This window comes from Acipenser ruthenus, chromosome 8 (assembly GCF_902713425.1).
Source record: "Acipenser ruthenus chromosome 8, fAciRut3.2 maternal haplotype, whole genome shotgun sequence".
In the NCBI taxonomy this organism is placed as follows: Eukaryota; Metazoa; Chordata; class Actinopteri; order Acipenseriformes; family Acipenseridae; genus Acipenser; species Acipenser ruthenus.
The window spans coordinates 5,775,156-5,802,489 of NC_081196.1; the positions used below are offsets into that span (position 1 = coordinate 5,775,156).

Genomic DNA, 27,334 nt, shown 5'->3' on the forward strand with positions numbered 1-27,334 from the left:
CAGCAGCTGCCCCTATACTGGCAAAACTATGATAAATGAAATATATGAATTAGATTAAAACAGGCAGGACAAGTGGCACTTGAGGCCATCTTCCCTCTTTACAAGGCATGCTGCAAGGTGGAGGCAGGGGAGGAGGGGGAGCAAACAAACGCACGAACAACAAGGGCCATAGATGAAGTTGGTATATATATGATTACGTAGTTGATTAAGGGGCGGACCTTCTTTTCAGAAATACAACCAAGTTTCCAATTACACGGTTGGCTTAATACAATTATAACTACTATTGCTGTATTGAGTGTGGCAATTCATTTGTTTTAATTGTGTGACTAGAGAAGTCTTCAGTTTGTCATACCATTCGAAGTTGACGGCTCAGTGACTGGTCATAAATTTGAATGTATGCACTGTAATATTAAGAACTCCATTATTAATACATTTTTGGAAACATAGTAATGAATATTCCTATAATCTAATACCTACCTCTATTACTTTACGGTGAGCATGGAACTACCTCTGTAAATGCTCTGAGAGCTTTCTGCAACTAAAGGACCACCTACTGTCAGCCATATTGCCTTGTCACTTCCAAGCATAGAAACAAGCTACTGCACAGCTGTTAGCCAAATAGTTCATATGTTTCTAATACATTTTTACACTTGCAATGAATCACTTTCTGAGTGAAACAGATGGATAGATATTTACTGCATCGTACATGGCAACACCCTGGTGTATGCGTATATACTGGATCTGATCATGGAGCCATGCACTGGATTTTTTTCAAAGCTGGGGAAAGGTCCTTTACTATTGTACAGTGCGCCCCCTTTATAGCACTGTAGATGGGAGCCATTGTGATGAGGATGTGCTATTTGCATTATGTCTTCTAATAAGAGTAACGGTGGAATGGCATATGGGGCAAATGGGAGCCACGACCATGCTGCATTGTAACCGGTTCAGCAGTATAAAGGGCCACCTTAAAAAGGGGGAGGACTGTAATAAGTACAGAATGCCTGAATTGATGCTGTGTCAATATGGGTGGGGTTATAACAAGAAGGGAGACTGACTGAATAGTACTATGTATGTACAGTGTATATATATATATATATATATATATATATATATATATATATATATATATATATATATATGCAGCATTTATTGTATAGAGTTGCAGTGGCTATAATTCACTACTCACTTTTTATCTTCAGTTCATGCTTTATTCATGAGCCTCTTTTAAAGACCTAAAGGGATATAACAATATTTCATTTCTTAGCTGTTTAATATCCTATTATGTGTGTTCTCCATCATTATCCAGTGTTGTTTCTGCTTAGATCATAATTTAACATAACTAGCTTAGGCACTGTGTCTTTTTTCAATGACTGGATCTGCCTCTGAAAAGACTGCTAAAAGCTTAGTTGATGAAGTGAGGTGGAGGTGCAGCTGTGAACTCTGTAAACTGATATTTTATTTTACAATGGAATAACCAACCAGCGTGGTAATAACTGGGAAGCTACCATTGTTTCCAACTTATAAATAGAAACTGCTGGTGGACTAAGTGTGTAATTACAACAAGGAAATGGCTGGTGCATAGCAATTACCACATAAGAACAAGAGCCATGGATTTACCTACTTAAACATTGTGAACACAATTTGCAATTTATTATTTCATTTGTTTGATGGACTTCCTGCCTTTTTCATTCAAAAAAGGCATCATATCTGAAAGAATATCTTTGATTGTAAAACATAAACTGCAGCCACCATCTATATGACACTTCCACAAACAATGCAGAGTACATGCACGTGCCAATTGTCAGTTGGCAATTCCAGTAAAGCCGCTGGTTCTTTTTATATATAAAGGTACTGACAGAATGTGCTGTATTGAATGGTAAGCTGTATTTCATTGTGCTGGAAAAGTCAGGCACAGGAGACGGTTCAGCAGTTCATTGCTGAAAACTGCAATTAACACCAAGATCACACTTCTGAGACACCAGCTATAAATTAAAACTTACACCAATTTAATTATCACATGTACATACTTGAACAGTTAACTTTTATAAACTCACATTTAATCTAATATAGTTGGAAACCTGAAATGCACTAAAATATTCGTGTTTTGTTTTTGTCCTATTATATGGCTTTAGATTTCACTGCAACCCTGTAAAGGAGTAAGCGGTTAATGATAATGGATGGATGGATATATGGCTTTAGATTATTATGAAAGGTTTTTAATTTAGAAGTATGCAAAACAAAACAAAAATGAGAGGAATCTTCAGCAGCCATGTGCAATGTGTAAGTTGTTTTTAGATTAAAATGGAACATTTCAATAAGAAGAAATACGTCTTATGATAGACTCAGAAATTGCTTTTTAATTTAAGAAGAAATGGAACCAAAAATCCACAAGGATGAAGGTCATAGGACATAAATAGATGACTGTGACAGGGTCTTCCTCGTGTCACGCGTGTGGGTAGCCGCTGTTCAAGCATACAGAGAGACAGAGGTGGTGGTGTTGAAAACGCCGGCACAGGCGCGCAGGTTTTATTCACAAACAAACAAACACAAAACGAAAGTTAAATAAAGATGGTCATGTGACGTTACCAGCGATGGTAACGCACAGAGGACCAGTACATCAAGCTGTACAAAAAGTGCAAAATAAAACACAATACCACAAACTATAAATCAAAAGGTGCCGTGAAAACGGCAGGCCTTGCAGCAGCCCTGAACCATCTCCCGCGGATGTTTTTAACCTGACGGACACTCGATCAAGACCCGCCCACCTGCTGATTGAGGTCCAGCCCAGCCAATCACCTGCTGCCCTTCCCCTCAACCAAGCCTAGCAGGCAGCAAGTCTCAATCGAGCGTCCGTCTGTAAACAATAATTCAATTAAACAAATCAGCTCCCAAAATGACACAAAATAAACCCATTCCACATACAAATTATATAACCAACACTAAATACACACGTGCAGGGCACTCGCCCTGCTACAATGACTTATAATAAAATAGGAGGGAAAGCACATGTTGTTGCCTTACTGTTTGACGTGTCTGTCAACAGGAGTGAAAATAATAGATCAAGGACAAACACAAAGTGGCCATTATGACATCGCTGAAGATGACACTTAGGCAGAAGCCCACCAGCACTCACATTCCCAACAACAGTGGAGTAGCATTCCACTATTGCTACAAGCTATTCAGTGACTGATGTATTGGTATTGTCTCCTATAGCTATATGGGCCACATAAGGGATTTCACTACCTCTCACGTTGCCCTTACTCCTTGCTGCTAATTAAATATATTAAGGAGAATTCCTTCAGAAAATGTCGTTCAGAGTGTTAGGAATAAACAGATGCAACTTTGTGGTTAACTAACAAGGATAATAATAGAATCAATGTATTAAGGCACTTCTCAGGGGACAATAAAGGGACAACACACAGAAAAAAAACCCTCTACGGTAATAAATATATTCTGACAGTTAATTACATACATTCACAAACAACCACAACAAAGGCATTTTTTTTCTTTATAAGATAAATATTCGTAATTTACCCGAGACGCAAAAAGCGCTCAGCATTGACAAAGATGGCTAGAAGCTCTCAGAAATGGTAGCCCCTGTAATGTATCTTCACCTGACAGTTCAATATGGAAATACTCAGAACTGTAATTATACTGTTTCATCCACTAACCTCATTTTAATGTGTTTGCAAAATAAAATAATTCTTTACTGTTTTAAACATTGTTTCATATGGTTGTGCCAAGTCTTATTTCTGCTTGAAACTGTCCAGTTAGCCCAGTTTATCACAGTCTTACTGCACATCATCTCCCAGGTCCTGTTTTCATAACCTCATTGTGTTTGCATGGTGACCACATGAACTCATTTCTTTATCACACTATATAGGGTTAGTTTTGCTTGAACAAGCAAAAAATGTCAACTTTTTTGTTCATACCACTGTAAGCCCTTGTTTTGTGATCTTGTCACTACTAATGCCAGTACCTAGTTAACAGACACGTAGAAGCTCATGTATCTTTGTTTTTTCTTGTGTAGGGTTTGGTGGGATTAGGTTATGTGAAATTGTTAGATATTCTACATTCTAAAGCTTTATGTAGGTAGTGGCCAATCAATATGAATATTTTACTGTTAAAAAGAAATGGTAAAGATCTATTAATCCATGTCTTCTTTGAAATCAGTTGCATGAGATGTTGCATGAGATGCAGTCACAGAGGGAGAAGCAATACATTTTTACATTGCAGATAACTTGCACCATAGACACTTCCTTTAGTTTGTTTAGGGTGGACACATTATGTTCACAGTTTTTAGAATGCTATTCAGTGTACCAATATATAGACAACTCAAGAAATGTAATTTTGTTATGTGGCAAGTGTACATGGGCATAAGCTACCCAGGATTTGTGTCTGAACTGTGTATGAATTGTCCAGACGAAATGCACCAAATGTGGTTATGGGAGTAACATACCTGCCAACATTTGGAAACTAGGGGGATCATACGCATAAAAACACACATACACTTGTATCATATAAGTAATAGACTCCACCCCCCATTTTCATTTGCTTATTTAATATATATCTCAGAACCTGCAACACTACGCTAACTACACTTGCATAGTTATTATTATTATTATTATTATTATTATTATTATTATTATTATTATTATTTCTTAGCAGTTAATAGACAATCAAGCTAAATTAAAACATGACAACGAAGGCATGCGTGAATGAGTAACAAATTATAATTAGCATTCAATAAAGTTACGTTCTATACAGTAACATAGTGGTTCTCAATCCTGGTCCTTGGGGACCCCTGTGTCTTCTGGTTTTTATTCCAACTGAGCTCTCAGTTACTTAACTAAACCCTTAACTGAACTAATAATTAGCTTAATTAGGCCTTTTTAATTGTTTTCTGCTATTAAACAGTTGGAGATTTCAGCTCAACTATAAAATGTTATAAGTAACTTGAAATCTGCAACTTTTTAGGAGAGCAAACGGACAGAATAGCTGTGAAGAATTTCAAAGGATAAATATCAGGATTTTCTTCCTATGCATCGGGACTTGGGACATTGCTAGGAAATCGGCACTGTCCCGGCCATATAGGGACTGTTGGCATGTATGGAGTAACCTGATACGTCCACTGTCTAACATTGATGGTTCTAATCATGGGTTGTCAATGGTGAATGGCCATAGTCACTCTAACCCGGTTTACTGTGTATGGACTTTACTGTCCATTCCATAAAGTGCAGCTTGGTATGGGCATCACATATCATAGTTATCTTAACTACTCTATTAATCTGTTTGGATTCACTTTGTGTATCATTTTTGTTTCAGTCATCCCATCCAGGTGACTTTGTAAAATGTAGACATCTGCCACGAGCGGATATACCACAGTCGTTCGGTGAGTTATGTCTTACTCATATATCTTAAATGCATATGGCAGAGTGCTAACTGAAACTGAAATACAAAAATAATAGTGAATCTAAACAGAGCAATACATTAGTTAACATAACTCTGATATGTCACACCCATAAGGTTGCCAGCCATGTAAAATGAGACCAGTTCAGAGAACAAATGGTGACTGATATTGTCCCAGCAGTTTTGAGAAATTATTTCCTTTCATTTTTAATTTCAACCCTTTGACATTTATCTTCACCCCACATCTTTTAATTAAGTGCTAATGGGAAGTGCCTGCCTCCGTCCAATCCCTGAAGAACAGGGCTGTTGTCCACAGTGATGTTTTCCACTGTACTCTTTCCAGGATTCATTAAGCATTCAGTCTTTGAAGAGTATCTGATGTATCATATTGCTGCCAGCTTTCTTAATTTCCTACCTAATGAAAAGCTGGCGCACCACCAGACTGATGACTATCCGATGCTGTACGGAGTCATTATCTTCACCTGAGATTCTATAGTCATACATTCTGATATGTATAATACTGTCATCTGGCTCCAAGCACGTTGACAACTGCTAAACAGACAAAATGAATGGTAGTCATTTATTTTTTATTTTTTTTGGTTTGAATCAACCAGGCTTGATATTACACTCCAGTTCTAGTTTAGGTCATAAAAGGACAAGCAATTGTCTAATTTGCCATGGGGGGAGGTAAGCTACAGTAAGTTCAAGCAGCTTTTGTAATACGATATGGGCAATTCCCAACACATTTTGATGAATATTTTTATTTTTGGATGAGATGGCTGGAAAACAATTGTCATTCAGCATTACTGAGATTAATCTACTGTACCAAGTTTACAGACTATTCAATATTGCCAGTATTGTCAAAGTCCAAAATACAGTTTTTAATAAAGCTTAAAAAAAGTTTTCTGTTTGATAACAACGTAATACAGTATTTGTGCATAATACTAAGGTTTGTGGACCTTGACTGAAAACTGTGATTCTCCTAATGGACTAACTCTTATAAAATGATGCAAAACATGCAGTAATTTACTAAAACTACACTCACAGCTGTATAACTGTTAACAGTTTGAAATTCATAATGGCTATCGAGAGTTAAAATATGAAACTTTGTCAGTGCTGCTCAATATTTTCAAAGTTTAAAATGTTCTGTTAAAGCAACAGCACCATATGTGAAACTTTAAGACTTAATGGACTTCTCTATCCTCTGAGAAACTCCTTCAGAGCTCATTACTGCTGGTGCACAAAGTCCAGCATGCGATATAAAACTTGATTTTCTTTTTTTTTTTTTTAATTCTTTGTGTTCACGTGATAATATCTTTTTGTCTTTGTTGTGTGTGTGTGTGTGTGTGTGTGTGTGTGTGTGCTTTACCTCCAGAGATCACACACAGCTGGGTTTTTAACGAATTCCCCTTATTTGTGGCCGAGGACAGCCGTCGATTCATCTCCCAGGTAACAGGGAACCTATACATCTCCAAAGTGCAGCCCTCAGATGTCGGCAGCTACATCTGTCTGGTGAAGAACACTGTGACCAGCGCCAGGGTGCTGAGCCCTCCGACACCACTGACATTGAAAACAGACGGTAAGCCAACATCAGCTACTGGCAGTTCCTGCTCTTATATAATAAGTACTGGTGGAATACATGTATAGAAATGGCCTGTACCATGCTGCTGCCACGTAAATACATCATTGCAAAGTACTTCAATTACGTTACATGACCTTTATTCTAAAGTGCCACCAAAAAATAAATGTGAATCTGATAGTAAGTGTTCCTTCTTAACCACTGCACACCTGGAAGGCTAAAAATGATACATTTCTTGGTGTTATCCTACCCACAGTGATGATAAAGCTACATTTTCTGTGTTGAGCGTCATAGCCGGCATGAAACTTCACTGGTCTGATTATGAGTAAGGCCCTGTGTAAATCGCGATTTCACGGGCTGCACGAAAATCGTGAAATTAGCCCAATACCGCGATTTTTACAATATTCTTAAGAAATAAAAATACATTATTTCATAATTATTATTTGTATTTCATACAAAAAAAACACATTAACGAAACTGTACAGCTCTGCAGTGTGCCTGTGTGTACTATTCGCCATGCACATAGTGCTGTGCAGTGATTATGTCATGTGACTATATGCAATCTATATGAAATTAAAATACTACACATTGTAAACAAGAAAATGGATGACTCTAAAAAGGCAAAAAATGTGTCTGCAGATCACATAAAGCAGTATCCAGTAGGAGTTTTACGCAGCGATGACGGTAAGGTCTTCTGTAGATCACTACCGAGAATCAGCTGTTGACAGGCATTTAGATTCAAGTATTCACCGAACGAGAAAGACAGATATCCAGAGCAGTACTGCGACTGCTTTACTGGCAAAGAAACGGTGACTTCCATGTTCCAAAAGTCCACTGAAAACGATGAAGGAAGAAACAGATTACATTTTGACCTGACAGAGGCGTTTGTTTGCGTAAATATCCCTCTTGAAAAATTGGACAACCAAAAGTTACATACATTTTCCGATAGACTGGCTTAACCATGCCACTCTGAACAAAACAGGCATTATCCTGCTACAACATTAATCTCACCCCTTGTTCTACAAATTTGATATACTGAAATCTCAAGTTATACTCAATACTATTCTTCAAAATCAGTTTAATTCAACAGACATGATGGTAATTATTCTCTAATTTAAACAAATCGGATTTACTACAGTTCCCATTGATATGTCAGGCAACTTGCTTTGAGTCACTGAGTGCGTCAAGTAGCTGAGAAAAAAAAGCCAACATTGTGCTCAGTTCCACTCCCTCTGAGCAGCTCAGAATGCTACAGAGCAATTTCTACAGAGCAGGGACCCAAGTTAGCGGACAACCATATGTGCTTTCTGAAAATAGCTACTTAATGGACCCACTGTGAAGCATTGACAGATTATACATCATATTTAATTAACGCATCAGAGTACTATCATTATTTCTACTGGCGTACATAATGATGCAAGGAATACATGATGACGTGGCAGTGAAGTACATTTTAGCTGAACAGTGTATTTCCACCTCTTTTGGGGATAACACCTTGTCCAGCTTTGAATTTCAGACTGTGCTTCCCCCCTCCCCCCCAACAAATTTGCCATTTGACTGACCTATGAGATCAATCACATAATTCTAGTGGGCCAGCTTACTCCACTGGGCATTAACATGCAATGTCTTTCTAGATGGTTGGGAGCTATATACCAGCAATAAAATGCTGCCAAGCCTTATTGCACCTCTTCCCTAAGGCCATGACAAAGCATGCTGCAAATACATTATCACATTACTATTGCACCAACAGCAAGGGGGAACCAAATGGGTATAAAGTTCCACTCAAAGCAGGATTTTCAAAGGGTTAAGGAAAGGCAAGCACATTGAGTTTGGAAATCAAGCATAAAATGCAAAGCTATGAATAGCGAGAAGATATTCTATTATAAGGTTCGATATAGGTATCATGTCCAATATGCACCAAAAAAAACATGGGTTAAGTAATCATCTTTATAGATAATGGGGGGCGGGGAGGGTTTAGGTCGGCCAGTGTGTCCTCGGCTCACCGCGCACCAGCGACCCCTGTAGTCTGACCGGGGGCCTGCGGGCTTGATAAGCTGCCCATCGCTGCGTTGTTCTCCGATGTTTTAGCTCCGAGGTGTGTGCATGGCGAGTCTGCAGTGTGAAAAGAAGCGGTCAGCTGACGGCACACGCTTCGGAGAAACAGCGTGTGTTCGTCTTCACCACTCCCGAGTCAGCGCAGGGGTGGTAGCGGTGAGCCGAGCTTAAAAATGATAATTGGATATTCTAAATTGGTAGAAAAACAATACAAAAACATTGCAGACTACTAAATTAAAAATATATATATATACAGTATATATATATATGGTCTGTACAGTAAAAAAAAAGAGGATGTTAAAATAAGTTTTTTTTTCTTTTTAAAATAGTGTTTTTGGTGACAATAGTTGATAGGAAACACCTATACATTTAATTCTTCTTCCATGGTCAAAGACACCTACATTATGTAAAATAGCTTAGGGGCTCACTTTATCCCATCTTTACTGAGACTCTAAACTGGTTCAATGTACTCATGCATTTTGGGTTGTTTATAAAACGTGCAAGATAAGGCTTAAAAGATATTGATGTATTTCCATACTGTAATAGCTATATAAGGCAGTTTTCTCACAGTATGACCACCCGCTTGTTCAATGCGCCATGGAGAATCCAATTGTAACAATTTGTGTCAAAAGTAAATAGTAAATACAAGTTGCAGTGTTGGAGTGCAATTTCAATATGGTTTAACACTGTCCTGGTGAAACTTATTGGCTAGCTGCTTACACAGCAGTTAACTGCACCCCAGGGCAGCTGTGTTTAATGTATGTATTGCTTGAGTTGCTGAACACAGCACCACTTTGAAAGCAGTGTGTTTGGATCAGGCATATTATTTCTGACAGACACAAAGGAAAAGGCAATTATTTTAAAACTGTGAACAAGCTGAAACTAGTAAGGGCTACTTTGTTGTTGCTTTCTTCACTTACACGACAGCAGATACTGTTATAAAAAATGTTGTGTAAATGAATACAACAGAGTCCTTTTTGTAGATTAATGAATAATTTAAGTGTTGTTTGCTGGTCAAGTTAACCTCATAAGGACTCAGTTAGATCTAAATCTAGGCCAAGGGCATGTGGCCTGAGTATCATGGTAGATGCCGTTCTGTGTGCTATGATTACCTGGTGGGCAGGGGCATCATTTCAGAAAAATTCTGGTGGGGGGCAAAGATGGGTCAACATGTAGCATTCTCTGTCCCAAATAGCATCATGAATGAGAAAAATTGGGCCAGTTTACAACGAGCAGATAGGGACATTAGACTACTCTCAGATCACTGAAAAATAAATGTGTCATGCATGGGCTTTACAAAAACAGCCAGGGGTAAGAATGCGGTTTAACTCTTTATTTTAGATCGTCCATTCGAATACATCTCACCAGATTTGATACATGCTTACATCCTCGAGTTAAGTTTGATACATTTGCTTTCCTGCTTTCCACAAAGAATAACACTTTGTATCAAATATAAAGCAATGTATCAAATATAAACCAATGAACATAAACTGCTAAATAAGCACCACATTCCTGTGATTGTCAAAAGTAGAAATATGTAGCAAAGTTTTAAATAATATGTTTACACAGATACTCATGAATAAACTAAAATAAAACGGGTTGGCGTCTCCCTTTCATCTTGGCAAATTTATCAACACCAGCCTGTATTTGTAAGTCTAATGTTTTTGCTTGTAAGGTTAGCTCACAATAACCAACAGATCGCTCAATCTCTGTGTATTTAGAGTGTATCTAATACTGTAGTCTGCCACCTTAATTTGAATATAACTTTCCACCGATCCACTGTGAAAAAGACATTATAGAGCATCTATGTATTCTGGTACCAAACCCGAAAACGGACAGCACAGCCATGAGCCTAAATCTATTTTAAAAATCTATGGTACTTTTTCTTTAGAGCATGTATAAATAATTCTACCTGGGCATCAGCAATATTAATAGTTTCTTCCGCAAGTGAATCCCTCCTTGTTGTCTCGCTGTGTTTCATTTCATCCATTTTCCACCTGCTGTGGCAAACTTATCCAACATTTCCCTTTGACTCATCATGATATCAATACTATTATTGAGGGCAGCAGTGTGGCGTAGTGGTTAGGGCTCTGGACTCTTGACCGGAGGGTTGTGGGTTCAATCCCTGGTATGGGACACTGCTGCTGTACCCTTGAGCAAGGTACTTTACCTAAAATTGCTCCAGTAAAAACCCAACTGTATAAATGGGTAATTGTATGTAAAAATAATGTGATATCTTGTAACAATTGTAAGTCGCCCTGGATAAGGGCGTCTGCTAAGAAATAAATAATAATAATAATAATAATTATATTATAGAAACAATAACATGCATTGCCATTATGTGTTGTCAATATAATCACTGGACAACGATGAACTATCAATCAAAATTAATGAATGCACCCGACGCCTTGAGACTCTGAGCGCACACAAGCCGACTTTATTCTGGATCCGGGTTAGATTAGAAAAGAATGATGTTTGAAAAATGTATGTTATTCGTTTGGGAAGAAATCTTCGACCATCTTATATGTGATTATGTTATGTGTCTGGGGAGGGGTCAAAAAGTGAAGACATAATGTCATGTAGATCGTCTGGGGGGGCAAACCAAGGTCTGTGGGGGGGCAACTGCCCCCCCTGCCCTATAGTAAATGACGATCCTGCTGTGGGGAATGGTACTATCAAGGTGTCAATGCCTAATTCCATCAACTCAGATGACCAAGGACTGGACCAAGTACAACAAGGACTTTACATACCTGAAGAGTATCATTACAGGACCGTAGCCAGCCATGAAAAATCACAGAGGCACTTGCCCATGCACTGTGCAGTTTTTATAACAGAAGAAAAAAATACGAGGAGATTTATTTGATGTTGTTTATTTAAATACAAAGATTTAATTAACAGTTTTTCTTTCTGAATAAGATACTATTATAGAATGTTGAGTACCTAGGGTTCTAAATTTGCAGGACCTGTGTAGTTTTGTACACAACAACTATATGCAGAAATATAAGCCCTCTCATACATGAAATACAGTGTTCTGCTTGGCTTTTTTACACAAAATCATGTGCATCTGATTTGAAATGTAGTTTGCCAAACTTCCTATGACCACTGGCATCACATTTCTGCAACATGTCTGTTGTGGAGAGATCAATCTCATCTCCGTGACAGAGCAGCAGGGCAACACCACACAGCCAAACTTCAGACTTGGAAGATCTTGTCCAGTCCTTCAAACAATGAATAATAATTGCAATGATTAATTATTTGTTTGCATTATTTAAAGGCCGGTGCATTCGTCAGAAATAAAGCCCAAAAAACCAGCAACTCTAGATATAATTTAAATATTAAATTGAAATACCGACACTCACGAGAGAAGTGGGGGTTATACAGAGACTCAACAAAAGTAAATGCAGTTTAAGCATACAGTATGTCACTCTGCTTGGCTCAACATGAAATGACCATTTATACACCCAAGTTCAACTGGGTATCGGCTTATTCCTCAGGGAGTCCAGTGTTTGGGGTTTAGGGACTCAGCTGTGGCGACACCGCAGAAACCCTGGCCAATCACGGTCCTGGAGAGCTATTCCACTCCTGGTCTTTGTTCCAACCCTGTTCTAAATTGTTTAATTGAACCAGTTAAACCTCCATCAAGACCCTGCCCTATGCTGTATGTATAAGGCATATTTATGAATAGTGAGTTTCAGTGTCTATCGGGGACAAGCCCCCATACCCTACCTCCATTGTAAGAAATGCCCCTGAACATTTACGATATATAAAGCCCATATGCTTTAGGGATATTTAACGCACTTGTTAAAGAAATTAAATGGCTACAGGAATGTCTTCAGAAGCTCTGTGTGGAATTGAATATGAACTATCTGGTTCATTAGCTTAACAAGATTTGAACCTTGTGGATATTTGGCTGTTTCCCATTTTTACACAATTTATTCTCATGCACAGATTACTAAGCACCTTTTAGAAAATAAAAATAGGAAATAAACCATATAGGGAAAGTGTTTGGCAGTGGTATTTAATCAGATTTGAAATGCAACCAGATAAGAATCTCCCCTGGTACTTGTCTGTTCCTGTATGGACTGCAATTACCATTTTAATTCAAGCTAAGCTTTAAAATCTATGCAATGAAAAAAAAAATCACTGCCTTAATGAAATTGAGATCAATCTCCTTGGACCTGATTTAAGAATCCATTAAAAAAATGGATATTTACTAGCTTTCAGGTTCAAAAGCCTGTTCTGTGTGTTTCTCCTACATTCACAGGCATCTATTGAAGACAAAGTTAGAATGCTAATCAAAAAATGGAGCACAGTAGAGTAGAAAGTGTCCTTGAAGAAAAGAGAGTCAAAGAAATGATTTATTTTAAGAAGACTGTCCTGTCAGTCAATCAAAAAGCTGGGCTAATTTAGATATAAGCAGGCTTGGGATACTGAAATGATCACCCAAAACCTTCAGATGTTTTGTTTCCTGTCCCCTTGACTCTTTATGGTGTTTGTGATCATGCTGCGTGGTTTGTATTGCAATTACAATACATCCTCACTCATTATAATGAAGGGTGTTATAGCAAGGGTGTACTGTACCACTTTAGCTGATCCAGCCTGTGTTACATGTGTCTGTAGAACAGAAGACCAGCTCCTGGACTGGTCAAAGTACCTTAACACACCTTTTCAAAAGGTATTCTTAAAAAATCCACACTATTTGAGTAATTGCAATGAGAATCAAGGGAAGGGGACTGTGACAGGGTAGCATCACTGGCAAGGCTTCTTTCCGTCAGGAGAGAGACTCAGACACAAGAAGCTACAGGTTTAAGCACTATTGCGCACTTTATTTACAAACGAACAAAAACAAACAACAAACAAAAAAGAGCAGTGGCCAAAATAAAAGGGTTACATAAAAATGACTGTACATATACCCTTCAATACCCCAAAGCACAGCACAACAACACAAATACTAACCTTCACCAACATTAACCTAACCTTAACACCTGTGATTTTTCCCTTTTTATAATGCTGTGGCTGGAGCCTAATTAATCATCAATTATTCCATTATTGCCCCAGCCACATTCCCACATGTGTTCTGACAGGGAGGAATTTAACATCCTCCCTGCCAAACCAATATTCCCTACACACAGCTATACATTACACCGAGCAGGCACCCTGCCACAGGGACAGAAAAAAAAACTGCAAGTGTAATTTGAAGCTGTTTACTCTTTAAACATGAATTGGATAAGTAGTTATGCTTCCTGAAGCAAGATTGAGGCCAAGGGGTCAATTGTTGTGAATCACCACACTTTAGTAATTATTGGTACTGTTGTCTTAAGTTGCTATGTTACTTTCATATTATAAGGTTTGAATAGATTTTTTTTATATTATTCTTATCAACGTATGAAATGTATGAACAGCCTTGGCAGTGAGTCTTATTATAATAATGAGTTCCATTAAAACCTTGAGCACATGAAGGGACATGCCATGTGTGTGTGTGTGACAGGGTGTGTGCAGTCAGAAGTGTGAACACCATTCAAAGGAATAACACCATTCAAAGGAATGTGGAATGAAGTGGAATGAAGTTGGCCCCATCTTACAGAGCATGACATTGATTGTTGTACGTTTGATACAAGCAACTGGAATAAATAGGCATTGGATTGGACTGTTGGGTGTCTTGTGATGTACATGTGAATGATTTAAAACAGACCACACTTTTAATTTGCAGTATAGTGAAGAGTCTTGGGAGATGGTACGACGGGGATCTAAGGGACACAGTTTGTGTGGGAGAAGTTGGACAACAAGCAGTGGAAGGGTTGAAGTGCATAGACAGCAGCGCTTTACCAGGCAAACTGAAACTCTGGTGCTATCAGTTTGGTCTACTTCCGAGGCTGCTGTGGCCACTGGTTGTGTACAAGATTTCTTTGACAACAGTAGAGAAGCTGGAAACTTTAATCAGTTCATACATCAGGAAATGGTTGGCCTCAGCAGAGTGGGACTTTATGGTAAAGGAATACTGCAGCTACCAGTCTCCGATCTAACCGAGGAGTTTAAGGAAGTCTCAGTTCAGCGTCTCAGTTCAGCTCCTCAGTTCAGCTCCTCCTACATGGCACAAGGCAGCCCCAGCTCAACAGAGGAAGCTGATAGTCACATGTTTATATGCATGTGTTGATAGAAGCTAGTCACACTGCCTAAATAATGCATGATCATCAAATTTAACTGAAACTCATTCAAATAATGTATCGCTTTACTGAACAAGTAATGGACTGTCTTTCAGTTAAAAGACTTGCAGTTAGGCAGGTTTGTCTGTGGATTTGCGGTTTCTTTAAGAAATCCACACTATTCAGCAGACCTGTGGAAGAAATTTGGTAGATCAAAGAACTAAGTAATATAAATGTTTTACAGATTTATATGCATTATCTTTACACTAAAGTGTAACCACTTTAAAAAATAAAAATCAGACAGTTGCTTCATATGCAACAACCTATTACCAATTACAGTCCTCATCCAAATAGAAATGTCCCTGTGGACACTACTGAAAAATCTATTGTTCTGCATTTTGGGGTTAATTAGCAGCTGTCAAAGAACATGTTTCCAGTCCTACTAATTACTGTATCTGTATTCTAATTACAGAATTATATTCACTAATTACTTACACTACCAAATAGACTTGGATGACATCCTGGGAATGTGAGGTTGTTTTCTGTAAGCCTCATTAAAATAAATAGCCCATACCTCAGCACCATGCCACCAATGCATGCACTTTATTCTGAGTTTTGAATTAAGGTCAGTGTCCAGCAGATTATCCCACCAGGAGGAGAGAGTGTTGCCTTTGGGCCAGCTGTGTTAACTGTCAGCTTCCCGAGATGATGTTTTTAGAAGCTCAGTCATAATGAGCCTTCAAAGAGAACCTGTTGGGATCACATAACATGTCTAATTAACTACATACATTTCTGTAGGTTAGCACTCTGTAGCTCAACTTTTAGAAAGTATTTTTAACAGCATTTATATATTTTTTAAAAACGGCGTTTTGTTAATAGTGCAGAAGCAGTAGGTAATGTATAAGAGCAATTTTTTTCTGGTCACGTCTAGCTTCTCATCTGTAAGCATTGACATTACCAATGCAGAGGAGAACGTGGCATTACACTTCATAGTTTACAGAAAAGCAGCAGTGTCTCAAAGAAGCTTGTTACTTTACCGTTTCTGTATCACGTGCTGTCTGTATCACAGAGATATATCATCCTGATTGTTTTAATAATTTTATTCACACATCATGGGTCACAATTCATCCAAGTAATAAAACAAGAGTACCTTTCCTATCTCTCGCTCTGGAGAAAGAGGGTTTGTATTGTTAGCATCGTTCTGTATCCGGCTGGAGCTACATAATAGGAACAGAAACTTTTATAGAACTAAAAGACATACTGAACATTTAAGGTCAGGCTATAGATCCACAAAAAATAGATTTTCTTGAAATAATTAATTTTCTCTAGTGTCGTACGGTTTTTGAGACAATTCCCATGTCCAAACCACCAGCCCCAGCACACAATATACACGAGTCGATGTTCCACTCAGCCATGTGAGGAAGCAGGGTGGAATTCCCATAAGTAGCAGAATGTGAATCTAAGCCAGAGTCATTAACATAATGAGTGAGATGTACCAATCAGGACAGTCCTCTGTGCTGCAGAGACAGCATTCCCCTTTTACATCCCAGTGGGGTTTACATTTTACGACATATGCTGTCTGTGGTGTTGCAAAATGAAGTGCGGACTGGATATTACTGAAAGCCAGTATGCCATTTTGTAATCCTGCTATGGAAAAAAAATATTCACAGCAGAGCAATAAAATATGGAAAGAATGTAATGTACCCGACCTGGATGCAGTGAAAAGTATGTGTCATTCCGTGAACTGTCATTCCGTGTCTCCTTTAAAAATGGTCTACAGCTCTGGCCAAACGTTTTGCAGCACCCTATAGAATTAACACATTTTGCTCCATAAAGTCGAATGAAACCTGCTGAATAATGTTACGTTAACATATTGAATTACATGCTGCTTTGTAGTTTTCCATATACCTGTACTTAAAGAAAAAACTGACACAAATTGAAAAATGTGACATTTTGAAAGTTCACATGAAATACTACTGTTATGTCTTCCGGTAGACTTCCGGTAGTTTTTTTTTTTTTTCTTTTAAATGATCCTAAAAATCTAAGTGATTATACAACTGCTGTTACAATAATAATTATGAATACAGTTCATTGTATAATACCTACAACTATGGGTATAACATCTTCTCTTTATTTTCCTTCAGGTATAATGGGAGAATATGAGCCTAAAATTGAGGTTCATTTTCCGTTGACAGTTACTGCTGCCAAGGGGGTCACTGTAAAGCTGGAGTGCTTTGCTTTAGGGAAGTAAGTACACACTAAAAAAATGTCTTGAGAACAGGGAGCTACTACCTTTCTTATGTTCTAATTGTGTTATTTGCCATTGTAAGAAGTATGTTCAAAGTCAACTTCAGACTTCAGTGGTTTCATCTGAAACATGTATGGATCTTTTTTCATTGTTCCCAAATTTATATACTGTAGTACTTGGGTATTAAAACAAGCACCATGATGATAAAGATATTCTTTATGCAATATTTCTAAAATGACATGATCACGACAGTGGTTCACATATCTTGCTCAGTACATTTTAGCCAGAACAATGGGATAGTTACATTGTGCATCAATAAACTGTGACGGCAATGTATTGCCTATATTGGAAACATATAGTACAGTACCTCAGGCTACTGACATTATCTCAAGTGTACAGCACAATGAATAATAACAATAACACACCATTGGTTTCTTTGGTAACCTCTGAGTCTTAATCTATCAATATTAGCCCTCAAGTGAAGCCACACTTTGTACAAAGGGAGCCTACAGACTGCTTTACATAATCCACATTATTTATGGATGAATGCATATATATATATATATATATATATATATATATATATATATATATATATATATGTATATATATAAAATTACACTGACAACACAGTCCACTTGGTCCCTGACAGCTACTTGCAGTTACAACATGGCTTTTTTTTATTAATATATGTTTCTTGTATTAAAATATTTCAACTAGGCAATTCCCTTTGCAATGTCTCATTTCCAAAGGAGCCCCCATTTCAAATATTTGGGGTACATGAATATTAAAACAAACAACGTCCACATTATGAATAGTTTGTTATAAACACAGTAAACATTTGCCAACAAGTTTGTTCCTGTTGGTAATTACTAATTAACCCCAGAAGATATCATGTTGAATGCCATATGCAGTCTTGGCTGTCTGTATTTCTAGAAACACATTTCTTTGGGGTAAAATGAACCCGCTTGGTAGTAAACAGATAATATTTGCCGTACTAATATTGTTGCTTGTTAATATCTTTTGCATGTTTTTTGAAGATATATGACCATTATCTATTTAGGTAAACCTAAATATTTAGTGAGCAAACATCCTGAGTGATGTAAAGTGGTCAATACATGTCCACAGTGATGCTGAATGTTATTGCATTTTTGTATTCTTTCTAAGATTTATAATTCCAGTATTCCAAACCAGTTCTAGCGTAAAGTAAATCATTCATCTCCAGATCAGGCCCATTATAGTGTAAATGATTGGATCTTCAATGTCAATGGTATATAAACCAAGCAATGGATTTAGTCTTTTAACTGTAACCTGCCAAATATTTGTTCCCATAGGGTTCATGGTTACAGGACTAAATTTAAATTACCAGCCCTCATTATTGGAAGGAGTCAAGTTATTTAAACAACCGATTTGAGACATTAGATCTCATCCATTGCTTTTAATGAGAGAAGCCAGGAAAGTGTTTGATGCAAACTAAGATTGAACCTGGATCGCTTCTTTTAAGCGCAGGATCAGATTTCATACACCTTGAGACTGGCAGTGTTCCTATGTTATTGGCAAGTATTCCTGACTGAGTTCCCTCTTTACTTGCAAATTAATGATTTGATTAACAGATCTTATTAGGAAATGTCAATCTCTATGAAAGTGAAAATGGAGATTGAATTGGGGTCATTCTCCACCTGTCTGTCAAGCTGCACAGCACGCTGCTGAGCAGAGGCAAGATTGACAGCTCTTTGTTAAACTAAAAAGGCAGGAGCACTTATTCTGCATCTAGAGAACTTACCGCAATAGCACAAAATGTTCAGTACTGCAAACCATACGTTTGCAGCCTGCCCTTGGCATATAAGCCATATATGATTATCAAACCCCTGTCTGATGCTCAGTAGGGGAATGTAAATACACTTTTTTTAAGCTCCATCAAGAACAGTTTTACTGTGCAGATTTTTTCAATTTCTTTTTTCAGAAGGGTATAGGCTTACATTGTTTTTCTCCCAAAAGTCTATGAATTTCTCAAATATGGCACATAGTAGTCCAGAAATAAAGTAGGACCCTATTTTGTGGCTAATCAATCGTGGCGAAGATCATGCCAGCTCCAGTGGACCAAATCTTGATTGATGGTACATGTAATAGAGAAAATGGTTCAAGGGTAGAAGAGCTTTGTAACAATAATTAATTGCTATAAACCATTGACATAAGGGGTCAAGCAACCCATTTGAACTCGAATGACCCTTAAATAAGACTACATAAGGAACCTAAGGTTCATGTAATATGTTTTGTCATGTCTTTCCTTTATGAAAAAAAGGATTAAGCAATATAGGCAATAAAATGCATAGTTTAAAGCAAGAACTATGAAAGTATGGTACAAGGATAAGGAAGGATTTAATATCATACCTGGCACAAATCTTGCAAATTTCTCGTGTCATCCATACATCCCTTGATGTATGTGCAAATCTTGCATGGAATCCTTCCTTATCCTTGTATCATCCTTGCACAGTTCTTGCTTTAAACTTGGTTTTGCGCATCTTCCTTGCTGGAACCATTTGTTTTTTATGGTATGGGTTTTAAAGATAACTTTTAATTTCAAATTACCATTTTTGTATGTTCCAGCCCTGTTCCCACGATCTCGTGGAGGAAGGTGAACGGGAACATACCCAACAAGGCGAGGTTGCGTAAGTCCCAGGCCGTCCTGGAGATCCCAAACGTGCAGTTGGACGACTCTGGGACGTACGAGTGCAAAGCAGAGAACTCTCGAGGAAAGAACATCTTCCGAGGGCAGCTCCAGGTGTACAGTAAGTGTGCGGGAAGCTGTGTATAATGATCATCTTCATAATCATGCAAAAATAGACAATTACATCTCCTTAAGACACTTTGGGTAATGCCAGACTATTTCTTCAGGGATTCAGGTGTAGCTTTTTACTATAACTCAAATGTTTTTTTGTTTATTTTTTTATAACAGATGGCATATGATAAATGGTTCTTTATTTTACCTAAAGAGTGCTTGCTCAGCTAGCAAAGTGTGGCTGGGATTTCCGTGATCTTTAGAGCTGTATTTCCTAATCTGTGGGCCTTGAAGTTTGGTTTGGAATGGGTGATAGATGGGTTCTCTGAATTATTTTTCTTCTGTAGATCACTGTTTTACTTCTCACTACACTAGTAAAAGCCCACAGAAAAACTAATAGTAACATTTCAAGTCCCCTAGTTTGATAGAATACCCAGAGGTACTTGTGTTTGTTGTAGCCTCAGGGCTGTTAAAGTTTAGCTGTGGAGAGGTTTTGATTTCTGTGCTGTGTTTACTCTTCTGGGCATTGTTTGAAACTGGCGTCTGTGCCCAGTTTTGTTGAGGAGAGCCTTTGAACCCACATGAGCCTTTTCTGAGAGTTAGCTTGATTTCATATGAACACAAGTTACATGATTGCATCACCCAGAACTGAACGACTGAAGGAATTTCAGAAACCATGTCATACCTACAACCAGAACTGTAATCCAGATATAGTACCAATTACCACTGCCCAAGATAAAATTGGTTAAACCAGAGTTAGGAATTATTGGCAGAACCAATTAAAAAGAGTTGCCGGAGCTCTATTATTTCTGAATACTTTAATAATAATGTCTGAATTGCTTCTACATGCACATGTGTATGTGTTAATTATCAACTGGTTTCTGGGTTTTAAGTGTTGACTGTAATAGTCCTAGAAAATGATTAAACAAAAGTTGAAGTGCTGTGCCTTGTAATTTCTTTATAACACTGTATATACTTAATAGAAATTGATTTCTTTTTTTTAAATATAATTTGGTGGATGCTAGTTGCTGAAAGGTTATGCAGATGTATCTTGTTTTTTGTTGATATCTGGAGGGGCAATAATTTGTTCATCGATTTTTCTTCTTTGTTAAAGTTCAGATAGACTGATTGCATTGCTTCTCCATCCCCAAGGTGTGATCTTGCCTTCTTCCAGATTAATTTAATAGTTATATTATTTCTAAGCTAAATTGTACAGTAACTCAAAGCTCTAAATATATGAATTGTGGCTAGTTTTGGTAATGCTTGTAAGGAAGTGCATAGTATTTGTTAACTGTGCATTCCACCAAAGAAAAATAAAAGCATTGCCTCAACATTAGTAATGGGTTTTTCGTGTGGCCATCTCACATGATATTATTTTATTAAAACTCTCAGTATTAAAATATTAACAGACATCTCTGTAAGATAAGCAACAGTCACACACACTGTTACCTGTAAATCCTGCTCTTCTGAATGGAAAGGCAAAATTCACAAGAGAGGGGGGAATCATCACGAGAAAGGCTGTAGTGCAGTATACTGTACATTGTATTCATACTGGATAACGCTTTATGCTTGACATAAATATTTAATTGGTATGCAATTATCCATTTATTGAAGTTGAGTTACATTTTAATAAACATTCAATAGATTAAGTACTTTATGACACACAATTGTTACATAATATTGTATTGTATATGGTATTTCTTCTGTGCTTGTGATCAAAACTGTATTTATTGTATCACTCATCACAAAAGCTGTGTGCAATAAAATGATTTGTACACCTTTCTTCTGATGTGATTAAATGAACAGGGATTTGTGAGATCCCCGTTATGATGAAGGTTCATGCACCGGCTGCCCTAAATAAATTACATTCAGAAAAGGAGGTGCAGCAATAAACATGTCTTCACATTTTTTATTTTTGGTATAGATGGGATAAAACTTGTTTTTCCCAAGGCCACTGGTGCTCATCATGACACATGTGACCTGGGAGATGACTAGATTTTTTGTGAAAGCCACATTATGTGCTTCATCACAGGAAGGGCTGATAACAGCCAGCACGCAGCCTTTGGCAAAGGTCAGATCAGTCTCTCTTCTCTCTGTAAAGCGTGTTAAATGAACTTTGAGGCCAAGGCACATTTCTTTCAATCCATCCACACTGCTGCAAATAGGTGCTATAGTTTTCAATGAGAATGCATTTTTTAATTAGTCCAAAATACAAATGAACAATAAGTACAGCTACCCTTTCAGTTCAATTTAAACTTTGGCGTGGTCTCCTTCATCACAGCTTTTGCTTTTATAGCACTACAAGCTTTTTTGCGTGTAATCAATATTTATTGCATGCTACTAGAGGGAATAACATTGGAATCAACTGAGAGGGATGATATTTAAAGGCACAAGAGTATGTGTTTAGTCCAGATTGTTGTTCCAGTCAGGATTCCTGGACGCACTTTTAGCTGACTATAGAAAACAACTTCAGCAAAAGACACTTTGGAAACATGCCTTGTCTATATAAAGAGATCGGACAGATTATTGTGAAATAAAAAATGCAGCAGTAATCTCAATGCCATTTAGGATTTCAGAAGACATATTTTAAGTTACACAGCCAACTGACAAGCTTGCAGTCAAATACAGCAGGGATAACTGTCTTTATGTGCACAGACAACAATTTGTTATTTCACTTTCTGTTTCTATGAGCCTAATTTATGATGAGCTGAGTAATAAAATAAAAAATAATACTGGTTAGCCTGCTGGCTTCGTGAAATAAACAATGTAATGTGTTTTATTAAACAGCAGGGCACTACACTTACATGATGTGCGCTTGTAAGAAAGAAGTCAGGTATGCATAAAGCTGATAAAAAGACTTATTGTTTTTGTTTTTTTTCTTTCCCAGCTTATCCTCAGTGGATTTGGATGATTAATGATACCCAGCTAGACAGCGGAGAGCAGCTCCATTGGGACTGCAAGGCTACAGGGAAGCCACGACCCAGCTACCGCTGGCTCTGGAACGGTGCACCGCTGCTGTCACGGGTACAGGTCACTTTGTTAACATCGGCTCGGCAAAATTGTACACCATCAATAACACCACCAAGATTTAATGGGGCTGGGGGATGGGGGTTGGGGGGGGGGGGGGGGGCCTTAAAAAATGCAACCTAGATTCAGTGGTAGTCAAGGGAAATCAAAAGTGCATCAAAAAACTTGATGATAATCTAGATAATAAATAGAATAATACATGTATTATCGGTATCTCTTTTTAAAGAAAGCAGATTTAATTTTAACCAGCGCTGCAGCAGAAATTTAAAGGATGAAAGATGAAATCCCTGAACAAAAAATGAAATAATTTGCAGTTAAAGAGTATCTACTGTATGTGTGTGTATGTGTGTGTGTGTGTGTGTGTGTGTGTGTGTATATATATATATTCGGGTGCTTTTGTCCCCGCCTACAGAACAGTGCCTCTTATTTAAATCCTACTCCCCCCACTCATAATCGTAAAATGTTATGTCTCTTGTTTAAAAAAAACAAGAAAATATTTACTCTCTGGAAGAACTGATTAGGAAAGTTAATTAAAAAACATGTAAAGTTGGTATTGTCTTACAGAACAGAACGGAGATGGTCAATGGTGAGCTGCTGATAAAGAGTCTACATCAGTCGGATGCTGGGATGTACCAGTGTGTGGCAGAGAATAAACACGGAGCCATTTATTCCAGTGCAGAGTTGAAGATTTTAGGTAATAATTTGTAGAAAAAAAAAAAAAACAATAAATAAACATATTTATTTGATTTCCATGTTGGCTTATTATTTATTGAAAATTATTGAAAAATCCATCTCGTTTTGTAATAACCACATTCACATTTAAAAGCAACATTTCCATCAACGTTAATCACAGCAGACCATTTAACGCGCTGGATGAATAAATTACTGTATTGTCAAGGTTCATGCTGAAAGACCCATTTACAGACTTTTAACATTAGTTTGTGAAATTATTAGAATCAATATGAAAAGGTGAGGGGAAAATGGCACTGTAATGCATGTTAATGTCGTGAAAGTTTTCTTTTGCAGCCCTGACCTGAGCAGCCTCTACCTTTCTCCAGTCCTGGATGCTGTATAAAGCAGTCATAGTGATGTGAAAAAGTGTCCACTGAGTGCTTGGTCTGGACAAAATTAATTTAACTTACAACCTCCAAAGGCAACAGGCATGTTAGTGGACTATCCTGCTGAGTCACTCAGATCCCTTCTTTTAAAACCCTTCTGGACAAAAGGTCGGCGCTGTTACCCAGAGGGGGATAGTTTTTGCCACTGAGCAGCTAAACTATTTCTTGTACAATCTGTGGCCCTAGCAGTAGTCAAGTGAAAGGACTCCATTGTAATTTGATCTGCAGCAGATTAATGTGCAGTTTACTGTAGCTAAAGAAAGTTTCCTACTGCAGCTTAGCACGGTGGGTAGGGACCAACAGTAAGGGAACCTGCGAACACACCATGCAACAAACTAACTGTGCAGAAAAAACACAGGATCGCACTGGAAAGAAGTCATTCAAGCAAGCTGTTCTGTGTAGCAGGGGAAACAGATTTACTCTCAATCTGCCATCGCCTGTACAGCAGGGGGTTAGCTGGTTCAGAGCTGGTCTTGGCCCTGTGTGTATTTAAAAATGAAGAGATTTAAAATACATATTGATATGTAATGAAAGCACTGCTTCATAACATTGCCAGAAAGAAAGAACGTTGCAACCAGCAGCCTGCATGTCATTGGTCAGGGGGATGCCTGCAGCCATTCTAGGCCATCTGGAGATAAGCAGGTTAAAGGGTGAAGGCCGACATATGTAAGGTGAAGCATGTAAACAAGAAATAATGTATGTTTTGCAAAGCAGCTAATAAAAGCAATTGTTCATTTAACAGTTGAATAGCCTTTGGCTAAAGTAAAGGACAAAGAGTAAACAGCTTCAGATAAAATGTTGCAAACTAAGAAATGTGAAGCATGATTTTGCATTTTCAATTTGGTGAACACTGCAGGCAAAATGTTAATTACTAATGAACCAATAGGTAGATTTATAAATGCATAGATACCTACACACACATAAATGCAGATATTGCATAGCTTACATTCATACAGTGTTGTTATAATGTTACTTGTCTCAAGCCAGTTGTGCATCGTTATTGTACAGCAACATTCTGCAACCCTTTTGAATGTTAGCCCTGAATATGCTTTACAGGCACCAGCAAACCGACTCCAGTAAAAATTGGGATCCTAGAACTTGTGAATTGTATTTCGTTTAAAGTTGTCAACTGTTTCTCAACTTTGGGATAGTTTATCGTCCATATTTTCTGAATATTTGTTGTCTTACCTGTTTTATAGTATGTGTGTTCTGTGTGATTCTCTGTTGTTGTTGCTAATAAGAACATTATTTGAAACGCTGAATATTTCAGCAAAACCTGTTTTAAAAAGATTTCAAAAGATTTGTAGGGCACTGAGGTCAGGGCATATAAGCACAATCCACCCTGAGGAGTCTTTTCAGAAGCAAAATGTATATGGGAATATATATGGGAAGTTTTTTAAAATGCCATGAGACATTTCTATGAGGTCCAATCAAAAGGGAGCACGCATGTCAAGCAAGGCTGCAAGGCTTTATGCAGTTTGAGGTTTTACCACCTGAAGGATTGTAACCGGCCAGCCTGGCTGCCAGGCACTGCTGTGATCAACATGTCAGAATGTCAGGTGGCATCGACAGACCATCACGCAACTTTCACTAACTTATCCTGATGAGGCCTTGCAGCAAAACTGTGGCTTGACATCCTGCTTAATGTGTGCGGCACAAACTGCTTTGACTACCTTTTCATAGGACCTTAAAGAAGACTGTTAATGATGTACTTATTTATTTATTTTATATGAGTTATTCTATAACATTGTGAGTTCATCTTAGCAATGTCTTGTCCTTCACAGAAATGCTCATGCAAGAGACAAGGTAAAATATAAACTATAAAATATATATAAGTCTCTAGAGTAATAAATAAAAATGCGCTTGAAAGTTAGATCACAGGATATTTAACCGTTTCATATTTAAAAATAGAAAGGATTAAAAAATTATTGAATGAACACCTTTTAAAAAAATTCATTTAACAAAACATGATTTCAAATAAATGAAAGTAGGAGGTTGCTTGATCTTTGTTAGATTGCAATGTACTATTGGATTTGATTTAGTCGCCTGTATTTTTCAATACAGAAACTAAATTATACTCCTCTCCAGAACTATTTGCTGCATGCTCTCCAGGGAATTCCACCCTGCCCATCTTCAAGGACGGAGGAATCCGTTTCTGGGAATGTAAATGAAGTTCATGAAGTTTAAAACTGCCTAATGAAAAAAGCTGTTTCCTAAATAAGTATACCTTATTGTATTCCTTAACTTCTTGAAGGAATTGATAATAAATTAATTACAGTGTCCCAACTAAGAATTATAACTTGAAGACACTGACTAGGGATTTTAATTTAAATCAAATTAGAATGCCAGATTTCCATTATTTCCAGAAGGATTTTTAAATGTGTCCATTAACTAATAAAAAGTTCCCCATTCTTTAATGTCATCCCTCTTTCTGGCCTTTTGCAACTGTGGCATTTCATTGAAATTAAAAGATTGTAATATAAATGTAACTAATAAATGATATATCAACTGGAATGATCTGTAACTCCTCCAATAAAATGTTAATGATTTGAAACTAGTACTAAGAATAAGAATACGAATAATACACTAATCTTCTGTAGCCACGTAATTCCACATAGTACAGCATTAATAACATTAGAAATGTGTTAGTACGTTCGATATTCTTATTACAGTACATTATGGCTATATAAACACCCTTGGAGATTTTTTAATAGAGTATAGTTATATAAACACCTTTGGAAACTATTAATACATGATAGTTATACAAACATCTTTTGAGATAATCTAGATGAATAGCTGTGGGGCGTATGAAGGTTGTCTAACTTACTAAGAAATTTCTTTGGAAAATTCTTTAGTTGTGGATTGTGTCCCACCCTGGGGGTCATATGGAGGCTGCCTGTGTGTTTGTCATACTTACATTTATATAAAATGTATCTGAAGAATCACTTTTCTAATTACGGTAAAAGTTGAAAGGGA

At 37.5% G+C, this 27,334-nt stretch overlaps 1 protein-coding gene across 5 annotated transcripts in view; it reads left to right on the forward strand.

Annotated features, from left to right (window-relative positions):
* LOC117405904 (contactin-5) overlaps nt 1-27,334 on the forward strand; it is a 201,425-nt gene that overhangs the window by 148,109 nt on the left and 25,982 nt on the right. For 4 of the 5 annotated variants that reach the window (XM_059028263.1, XM_059028265.1, XM_059028267.1 and 1 more), the window contains 5 exons: nt 6,779-6,988; nt 17,331-17,433; nt 20,042-20,223; nt 23,101-23,237; nt 23,805-23,934. In XM_059028263.1, coding sequence (XP_058884246.1) covers nt 6,779-6,988; nt 17,331-17,433; nt 20,042-20,223; nt 23,101-23,237; nt 23,805-23,934 — 762 coding nt within the window. The remainder of the gene's footprint in view (nt 1-6,778; nt 6,989-17,330; nt 17,434-20,041; nt 20,224-23,100; nt 23,238-23,804; nt 23,935-27,334) is intronic. The other variant, XM_059028266.1, reaches the window with a different exon arrangement.